The sequence below is a fragment of the Charadrius vociferus genome, unplaced genomic scaffold (assembly GCF_000708025.1).
Source record: "Charadrius vociferus isolate BGI_N301 unplaced genomic scaffold, ASM70802v2 scaffold87, whole genome shotgun sequence".
Classification (NCBI taxonomy): Eukaryota; Metazoa; Chordata; class Aves; order Charadriiformes; family Charadriidae; genus Charadrius; species Charadrius vociferus.
This window is the reverse complement of record NW_009649314.1, coordinates 833,831-843,969: the sequence shown is the minus strand read 5'-3', so window position 1 is coordinate 843,969 and position 10,139 is coordinate 833,831. Positions and strand designations below refer to the sequence as shown.

The 10,139-nt window shown below is 38.6% G+C and overlaps 1 protein-coding gene across 1 annotated transcript; it reads left to right on the top strand.

Moving 5' to 3' along the window:
* Positions 1 to 2,024: 2,024 nt before the first annotated feature.
* BIRC2 (baculoviral IAP repeat containing 2) lies at positions 2,025 to 9,769 on the top strand. The gene is made up of 8 exons (XM_009889404.1): positions 2,025 to 3,335; positions 3,444 to 3,543; positions 4,771 to 4,849; positions 5,427 to 5,475; positions 6,531 to 6,773; positions 7,974 to 8,228; positions 8,383 to 8,424; positions 9,272 to 9,769. The coding sequence occupies exons 1-8, from the start codon at positions 2,462 to 2,464 to the stop codon at positions 9,463 to 9,465; spliced, it is 1,836 nt and encodes a 611-aa protein (XP_009887706.1). The 5' UTR covers positions 2,025 to 2,461; the 3' UTR covers positions 9,466 to 9,769.
* Positions 9,770 to 10,139: the final 370 nt, after the last annotated feature.

Sequence of the window (10,139 nt, the reverse complement as noted above, 5' to 3'; positions counted from 1 at the left end):
GGTGGAGGGGCGGTGAGCGGGGCCCTGCCGCGCCGCGGGGGCTGGTGCAGGGTGCCAGGACCCCGGGCGGCCCGTGTCGGTGCTCCACACCTGTAAACTTGGTGAAGGGTGCTTAGGAGGTAAACTTATCTTGCCTCGTTTGTAACGCAGGAGCAGAAGAATATCAAGTGGAGTTTTGAAGTTGCTCAAATAAATAATCGCAACTCTGGGCTTAAATGACTTCTTAGTGTTGCTGCAGGGTAACGGAAGAAAAAACCATGAGATTCAGAGCAGTTGGATGGCTCTGGAAATGAAGGATGCTCAGGGCTCTAGTGGAGGGTGATACTAGAAGAAGAGCATTCAGCAGAAAATGGCCACAGGATCTCAGGTTTAAGTGTTTTAGGATTATCAGGGTCTCAGTTTGCTCTGATAGTTGTAGCATTTACTCTGAGGTATCTCCAGTACAGAAACGGGCTTAATTTCTTAGACTGGCATCGCTGATCGTATGTTGATAGCTTAGTCCCACCACCTGTGTTAAAGGAGTGGAGCAGTGTAAGACATTTGTAGCTCATGTCCTCAGTGATTAAGAAGCTGGTGGTAGTAATGAGACCATATTAAGAAGAAATTACTAAGAGCTATTGAGATGAGTAGGAAATGCTCTACTGTTTTCCAGTAGGTGATTTTTCTAGGGCTGTGTCATCATGACAAGTATATCTGTTTTGAGTGTTTCCTGGAAGAATGTTTTAGGAACTGGTACTGTAAAACAGACTGCTATATATGTGGCTATGAATAAATAGAAAGTTATACATTTAAAAACTTTTGAACTTTATCTTTGCTCAAACCTGAAGCTTTTGGCGAAGTTCAGTTTTGCTGATGTCCTGTGTTTCCAGTATCATTGGCTTTACCTAAACAAGACATTCCAGTACTCTTAAATTAAGTCAGTGTAGGAAAACTGGATCTTTGTTGTTTGAGAATCTGCAGGCTTAAACCAATTTAGATGGATGCAACTTCTTTAGTACAAGATCTTACCTTTAGTTATGCAGCTTGTGATCAAGCAGCCCTATTCATCCATTTGCCAAAAAAGTTCTGCTTGTGTCAGTTACAGGGAAACTGTAAAATCCCCTGTATGTGACAGTATGTAAAGTTGACTCCCTGAAACTTTCTAGCTAACATTACAAAAAAGCTTATGTTGAGATTTTCGTGTTTTAATTTGTGTAGTTTCTGTTTGTATAGACATTACGTGTACCTCATTGTATATTTTTAAACACTCCTCTCTTTCTTCCTTACAGGTTTTGTTCCGCCCGAAAGAATTAAATGATTGAAACTATAGTTACTTACAGTTTCTTCTTGCGAACAGTCAGTATCAATATGGAGGCGTAGACACCTTAGAAGGGACTTTAGTCTGAACTCTGGGAGGTAGTTCTGTGCACAAATAAAGAAACTAAGGCTTAATTTTTTTTTTTTATTCTGAGGATTCCGTTTGCTTCTGTATGCCATAAACATGGCATACAGAAAAAACTTAATTCAACAGTATAAAGCATTAGAATTTCCCGACAAAAGGCAGTTCATTGATGTTAAATTTCATAACTCTATACTTGTAACTAAGGCACCAGGTTAAAACTGAAATGCTCTGTTCAGTCTGTGCAGACAATGTTATAGACAGAAAAGTGTGCGGCTATTCCAGGCTCGCTAATTAAGACAGTTCATCCTTGTCAGAGACGGTGTATAGGATTTTTGTCTCATAGCTGAATAGTCGATATATGTGAACTTGAGTATAAACTGACTTCTTTAGTCTTAACAATTATTACAACAATATGAAGAAGTTGAGGCTTTTTTGAAGTCTAGTGCAAGCACATATACCAGATCAGTTCAGTAATGTCAGTTCAGGGGCTCTTTTTCCATGTGCCTTTTGAGCTTGAACCATTATTTTCAGCTTCCTAGTGAGGTTTACAGACTAAAATCTATATAAGCTGCGTATTTATCAGCTGTCTATGGTGGAATAGTTCTTAAATTGCTTAACACATGTTCTGATGTCTTTTTAGTTGCCCCCCGTTTTAGTTTCTTTATTGACAAAGGATTTTGATAAACCCATTTGAGGTCTTTCCTCTCTGAATCTCATCTTCACTAGCCTGACAAATTGATGCTTCTCTCCCAGATATGCCGTCCAAGGAAAGCATGTGATGCCCATACGATTCAAGGAAAAGTCCTTTTTGACATGCTTTCTTCAACTGTCAAAATGGGGTGGGGCAGCTTTTGCATGAAAAGCAGTTGTGTAAACTGAAGTGCAAGAACTTCCCAAATGTTTGAAGGCTGCTCATCATGAGGCTCGTTCTGTTCACATACACGTTCAAAGTTGCACATTAAAGTGTTTCATTTTCAGGTTCTTACTTTTGTACAGGCAGGGGTTATTCCAAATTGCCTTTAATGCACACAACTACCTCCCAGAGGAAGACTTGTCCCATTCCTCCAAAAATAGTTCATTATGAACATAATGGAAAATAGCCCTTTCTTGGCTAACATCACAAAGCAGAGTGCTTTGCATGGTGAACTGAAGTATGACTTATCCTGTGAGCTCTACAGAATGTCGACGTTTTCTACTTTCCCCGTTAATGTGCCAGTGTCAGAACGGAGTTTTGCCCGGGCTGGGTTTTATTACACTGGTGTGCAAGATAAAGTTAAGTGCTTCAGTTGTGGCTTAACATTGGACAACTGGCAACCAGGAGATAATGCTATGGAAAAACATAAACAGCTGTATCCTAGCTGCAGTTTTGTTCAAAACATGCTTTCAGTTAACAACCTCGGACTGTCCTCTCATTCTGCCTTTTCGCCTCTGGTTGCAAACAGTCTCTCACCATCCCTACATTCCATAACACTTTCTCCAAGTTTAGAACAAGTTGGATATTTCAGTGGCTCTTTTTCCAGTTTTCCTCAAGACCCAATAACTACTAGAGCAGTTGAAGACCTTTCATTCTTGAGACCTAAACTTCACAATCCTTCTATGAGTACAGAAGATGCTAGACTACGCACTTTTCACTCATGGCCACTGACGTTTCTCTCACCCACTGATCTGGCAAAGGCTGGACTTTATTACTTGGGGACAGCAGACAAAGTTGCTTGTTTCACCTGTGGTGGTCAGCTGAGTAACTGGGAACCGAAAGATAATGCTATGTCAGAGCATCGGAGACACTTTCCTAACTGCCCTTTTGTGGAGAACTTTACCCGAGACCAGCCAAGTTTCAATGTTTCGAATGTGAGCATGCAAACCCATGAAGCACGTGTTAAAACATTCATAAATTGGCCAACTAGAATTCCAGTTCAGCCTGAACAGCTTGCAGATGCTGGTTTTTACTACGTAGGTAAGAAAAACTGATGTCTCTGGTTTTATTGATATTGCTAAGTCAACATTTACTTTAAAGTAGATTATGTGAATGGCTGCTAGATATCTTGCCTTGTTTTTCTTAAAGGCCGCAACGATGATGTCAAGTGTTTTTGCTGTGATGGTGGGTTAAGGTGCTGGGAATCTGGAGATGATCCATGGATTGAGCATGCAAAGTGGTTTCCAAGGTAACTTGCAAAATCTTTATCATAATGTGTTCTCATCCTTAAATCTAATTTTGGCAGATATGTACATCGTATAGTGAAGTTAAAATTAATACATGCAGTGCAAATTCACTCTTTTCATTTGGATGTATTTCATGTACCTCTTTTTACAAGCTCTGAAGTGCTAAGGTGGCTGTATTTAAAACATTTCATTAAGCATGATATTTAATGCTTTCCACTTCATAATTAAAAGCTGTGTGCATCCCCAAATCACTATTAGCAAGTGAGGCTGCATTGTTAATGAGTATACTTATCTAAGAGAAGCAGTCAAAAAGCAGACTGAGGAGAGTGAAAGCTGCTGAGAAATGAAGTAGAGGGAACATCTAACTCCCTTAGTCTAGTTCTGTGCCCACACCCCTCTTGAACTAGTTTTTCACCTTGTACAGTTTAGTTTCTTAGGTGTGGAAAGGCTTGTGAAGAAGGTTTTGGCAGCTGTTTACTATGTCTCTATTGGAAAAATGATAGAAATAACTTTTTAATGTCCCCCATAATAAAATGGCAATTGCATACCTAATTGCTATCTGTGCCTGTGGAAATCTCCACCTACATTAATGACAGAAATAGCTGCACTTAATTTCAGGAAAGCCAATAACAATTCTTCATGTTGTAGATCTCCAACTAGTCTTTCAGGGCCAATTTACCATCTGCTGTTGGACCACGCAATGTGCGTAGAGTTAAATACTGTTGGACCACGCAATGTGCGTAGAGTTAAATGACATCTTTGTTTCCTTCTGTGTTGTGCCTGTCAGTAAATGTACTGAAGAGGCAAAACTCTGCACTAATGAAGCAGATCTGGCTTTGACAGTGATAACTTTTGAATGATTTCAGTAGGAGATAAGAGTGGTGAGATGCGAGATAGAAACAGTTTAGCACTGCACTTTGTAGTGATGCTGACACAGTATCATTTCTCATGACATGCCATTTTGATTAGAAGTGGTAGCAGGATGTAAAGCTGATGCATTTATATACATAAGCCTACTGACTGCTGAACATCATGGAAAAGCTTTATCAAAGTGTGACCAGATGCTAGGCTATATCAAGCTTCCAATTAAGAGAGCTCGTTCCCTTCTGAAGGAAGAGAAATATGTATTTAAGTTATGCTTGTGTTACTGTAAACTGTTTAATTCATAGGTGTTTTTTGCTTTTTCTAAGTAGAAGGTATAATTTAGTACACTTTTGTCAATGTTTCAGGTGTGAGTATCTGCTTCGTGTAAAAGGAGGAGAGTTTGTAAGTCAAATTCAGGCCAGGTTCCCCCATCTTCTTGAACAGGTAAACTTTTCTGTAACTTTGGTTTTTCCTTGTTGAAGAGTGCTGTGTTCTTTTGGGGAATTTGATCCATCCTTCTGCCTCATTTCTGCATGTATTTCCAGTATGTTTCTAACACGATAAATGCTCTTCATGAGCACAAAAATGAAACCAGTGCTGAACTGTGGCTAATGGGCTTGGACTAGTAGAGTTTAACCTGTACAGATTACTTATGTGTTATAAGGCAGTGAGCTCCTTTGTGCCAGGAGAGGGAAATTCTGTTTATGTAAGTTTCAGTGAATAATGCAGAACAGTAATTGTTATTTCAGAAATCAGTCGTGGACAGCCTGGATTATTTTTATGTGTAATGCTTCTGGCAAAAGCAAGCCAAACTTCTCTTCATGGAATTGGTCAGCACTAACTTCATATTGATTATATAGTTGCACAAATTTGCAGACTTGTGTAACCACATGTAAAGTGCCTAACAGATACCATTCAGGTAAAAAGCTTAGCATGGTTGATGAGGGAAGAATGTGTTAGAAGGGTAAGTAGGGAGAAGTGCAATACTTTGATACTAATGTAGTTCTGTTGTGTTCCACAGCTCTTGTCAACCTCTGATACGCCTGTAGATGAAAACATTGATCCACCAAGTATGTATATTAAAGCATGTTTTTAAACTTCCTCAGCATTTTGCAAACTTAAATGATTGGCTATCGAGAGCTAACTCGCTTAACGTTTCTTAGATTTTGTTGGAAGCAGCAATATTATAAGGATTTTCTAAGTGATGATAAAAGCTAGGTAGCCTCAACGTTACATGGACAAACTTCAAGGAAGCACCTCTAGGAGATCTTGTTTTTCATTTTCCTTATTTTCATATTAGCAGCTCATATTAAGATTTTTGGTTTTGAATGCTTGGCATCTGCTGTATTTGTGGTTTTTAGTTTCATGGTTGGGTTAAACAAACCAAGCCAATTTGGCATTTGTTAAATTGACCTATGGTATTGAACTTGGAACAGTTGCTAGAGGGTGTCATGACTATGCAGTTATGCAACTGCATTTTTAGGTGCGCAGCTAGGTAAATGCTCAGAGTTGAGCAGCAGTGGTCAAGGAGAGGGTAGGACAACCTGATAAAGTGAAGTCTTTCTGAACTGGACTGTAGTTACGGTGGAAATAAAACCCCTCCCAGAGGGTGAGTGGGTTATGCTATCACAGGCCCTGCTGGTTGAGGACAATGAGTCAGAATCGCATGTGTCTGGTGCTTAGCAAGCTGAATGGAAAATACTGATTAAGAGCTGGAATAAAGCAATTGTTTGTATTATAAACTCTGAATTTTGATTTCATCCCCACCCCTTCCCCCTGATATTTTGCAAGGCTGAATTTAGAAATGATTTAAGAATAAAAAAAGCTGCTAAGACACAATGGAATTCTCTGTGGTTTCTCTGGATTATCGTAGATTTTCATGTAGGCCTGACATGGATTGAAGTTTATCATGGATTGAATCTAATTGAATCTAAGTAACTGGCTTCCATTTTTAAAACTAACTACTTTAAAAAAAAGAAAGTCTATTTAACCATTGAAACTTTTTAATGCTAGATATTCACGTATATTTGCATGTGTGTAGGTAATGTTGATGTGTCTGACTTCTGGGTTGTATAGGTATTTTATTTTTTTTATATTATACACGGTGATTTTCCTCTTTGTTTAGTTATTCATTTTGAACCTGGAGAGAGTCATTCAGAAGATGCAATCATGATGAACACACCTGTTGTTAAAGCTGCCTTGGAGATGGGATTCAGTAGAAGGCTAATAAAGCAAACAGTGCAAAGTAAAATCTTGGCCACTGGAGAAAACTACAAGACTGTTAATGATCTTGTGTCTGATCTGCTCACTGCTGAAGATGAGAAGAGGGAAGAAGAGAAAGAAAGGCAATTTGAAGAAGTGGCATCAGGTATGCATAAGGCATGAATAAAAGTGAAAGCAGAAGTGGTTTGTATTACGTATAGTTTCTATATTTGTTTTTCTTCACTAAGTGATTTAGTTTTATTGCTATTAGGATCAGCTTCTGTAAAGGCATTGTCAAGGTATCTGTATGGAAATAGCAGTCTGGGAATTCTTTCGTTCCCTTTCAGGAGGATTGTTCATACAGGTGCCAAGGCTTCAGAATCGCCTGATTTGCTCCACAGGAACAAAGCCTTTTTTTCCCCCCCTTATTTGTGTGCCTTTATATTGCTGTTAATAAAATAAATGGAACCAAAATATTTGGCACGCTCTACTAATTTGTTTTCCAAATTTTCCTGCTCTTTAGCTATTTGAATCAATGAGCCACCATATCCACCTCCTAGAAGAGGTCATAAACTTTACAAATTTAGATTCTATAAGATGGCCAAAGGTCTGCTTTTCTGTATCTGACTTGACCATGTAGGTCAGCTGTTAAACAGTGTTTATTTGATGTGTCTTTAACATTTCCTGTTGTTTAATACCACATAACTCCTGAAGCCTAAAAAAATCCTAATATTTTTGAGTCTGTGAAGCAGTAATGAAACTTCCCAATTATAAATTAAGAATGCTTCTTTCCTACTTACATGTTCTATCAAAAAGCATAGATGGAGTCAGCCATTAAATCTGAGTGTAAATGATTTTTGTTGTTGTTTGTGATAGACTATTAAACCCAACAAAACCAAACTCCTGAGTCTGGTTGTACTGTATTTCTGGCTTTCTTGCACATAATTCTGTTGGAAGCCTCTTAGAAAAGCTTGATTCTATCTACATCTCAGACGTGATTTTGGCTGCCACTGACTAAAGTTAACCTGTTGGTTGTTGGTGAGTTAGCGTTGGTGTTATGCAGAGGTGTTGTTTTTTATTTTCCAATTCTGCAGGGAACATTAAGTCTTGCTACTGTGAAGTTAGACAAGATCCCCCAGGTAGCAACCTAGAGATGGGGGCAGGAGGTTTCATTGGTGAAAAGGCTCAGAAGCTGCTTATGTGTCGCTTTGTTGGTTCTTTATGTGAATGCCACTAAAACTTACTGAGGTCTTTATTAATGATGTGTAGTAAGTGAACATTTCAAGTAGAGTTTAAAGAATGTAAGCAGAAATGCAGCTTGGAGTAGTGTATTCCTAACAAATATCTAATCCCCTTTGCATTCCAGATGATTTGTCCTTAATCCGGAAGAATCGAATGGCTTTATTCCAACGTCTAACATGTGTACTTCCAATCCTTGGGAGTTTGCTATCAGCTAAAGTGATAACGGAACTTGAGCATGATGTTATTAAACAAAAGACTCAGACACCATTGCAAGCAAGGGAACTGATAGACACAGTTTTAGTGAAAGGAAACGAAGCAGCCAGCATATTCAGAAACTGTCTACGAGATTGTGACCCTGTACTATACAAAGATTTATTTGGTATGTCTGTTTCTTTTTTTTTTTTTTTAAAGGATGTAAGTTTATCAAAGTCTAACCAATGCTGTCATAGCAACATAAAGATAAAGAAAACAAATCAGATGCTGTTTGAATATAGATTAGTCAAATGACTAGGAATTGTTTTCTCTTATTTTAGTGGAGAAGAATATGAAGTATGTTCCCACAGAAGATGTTTCAGGTACCTTAAACTCTACTTTCTTACTTTAAAGGGTGTTGAGGGACAAATAGCTGACATAAAAAAAAAAAAAAATTACTTTGGTTAAGAAATAGGTTTTATGCTTTATGCTCTCCCTAATTCTGCTTTGGTAAGATGGACTTACCTGAAAAAGTTAAGTGCAGGTGCGGACTTGCAAACAAGAAATTTGCTGTCAGCTATATCCTGTGCCTTCCATGTGCTTTTGCACCATAGGAGGTTGAGCTTTGTGGAGCTTGACAATTGAAGCACATGCTGGACTTGATCCTGGTGCAAGCTCTTATTCAGGCATTTGGTAAAGACTGTGACTGTGAATAGTAGGTTAGCATTTCACGGCAGGTATCATCATCTCTGCTTTTCCAGAGTGGGTTATAGGTGTCCTAAGATCTAGCTTGACCAACAGCTGGATAGGTAAAAACTTGTCAGACATGGGATTGAGTTTGCTCAGGTTTGTAGTCCTATAGTTTAATGTGTCAATAGACTGCAGAAAAGTATACAAGCCTGAATATAGCCACTTCCACCAGTCATGCTGTGCTTCTAATATCCGAGAGGGAAAAGTACAGCATTTGCTAAAATGTAAACATCGGTTGGTCTCAAGAACTACAGTTGGCCTCCAATCCCTGAGCTGTTTGTCATCTCACAGAGGTGGAAAGTACAGACTAGTTCCTCGCATGCCATTTTCTTACCTCTGGAAAATGTACTTATTTTCTCACTGCCATCTATATTTAGTGAATACAGATAGGGAGATAAAGGGTGAAATGGAACATAGCTGTGTTCTACTTAGAATGCACATATATTCAGGCTTCTTAAAAAGCGAAATAATTTTTTCCAGGTTTACCTATGGAAGAACAATTAAGAAGATTGCAAGAGGAAAGAACGTGTAAAGTTTGCATGGACAAAGAAGTTTCTATTGTTTTTATTCCATGTGGCCACTTAGTGGTATGCAAAGAATGTGCACCGTCCCTTAGAAAATGCCCTATTTGCAGGGGGACAATAAAGGGTACAGTTCGTACATTTCTTTCGTAAGGAGGGAAACTTGCACAACGTCTTTGTTCCTGTCATCCTCCAACTGCTGAAGCTTAAGCCAGCAGTGTCTTAAGAATGGAAAATCGTGGTACAGAAGATGATTAATCAACTACCTAACACAGTTGTGTAACAGTAAAGTGTGTCATCATTATGAATATACTCGGTCTTCCTTGCCAAAGACTATTTCTGTTCATAAAACTAGCTCAATACTAAGGTGAGGTTTTCGTAGTTTTTCTTTCTGAGTAAGAAAGGCAGTTTCACTAGTGTGCCCTTGTGTCACTTTGAGTAAAAAAACCTTTCTGGTTGAATTCCTAACATGGAGCTTGGCATAACTCTTCTCATGAGTTTCCTCCGTGTGGATGTGAGGAAATACATTAAGATTGCTGTTTATTAATAATTAATATTAATTCAGCTGCCGTTTTGGTTCTGTTTTGGCTTTCTTGTGGACTTGAGGAGAAAAGAGGCTAACTGTTGCAGGAAGAGCAGGACTAAGTTTTGGTCATGCCTAGATATTTGTGTAATATGTATTAAATATAGTTTATATGAATAATGAATTAAAATATTTCTACTTATCAAATGAGTGCTTGTTTACTCTGTTTCCATTGTTGACTTTTCCCTGTAGACTGCAGTGACTAGAATGCTGTGGATTTCCTCATGAAACTTTGGGGTGGGTT

Coding starts and splice junctions, on each gene's coding strand:
- BIRC2 (XM_009889404.1), top strand. CDS start 2,462: ATGAACATAATGGAAAATAGCCCTTTCTTGGCTAACATCACAAAGCAG. Junction 8,229..8,382: donor ACTATACAAAGATTTATTTG/GTATGTCTGTTT, acceptor CTCTTATTTTAG/TGGAGAAGAATATGAAGTAT. Junction 8,425..9,271: donor TCCCACAGAAGATGTTTCAG/GTACCTTAAACT, acceptor AATTTTTTCCAG/GTTTACCTATGGAAGAACAA.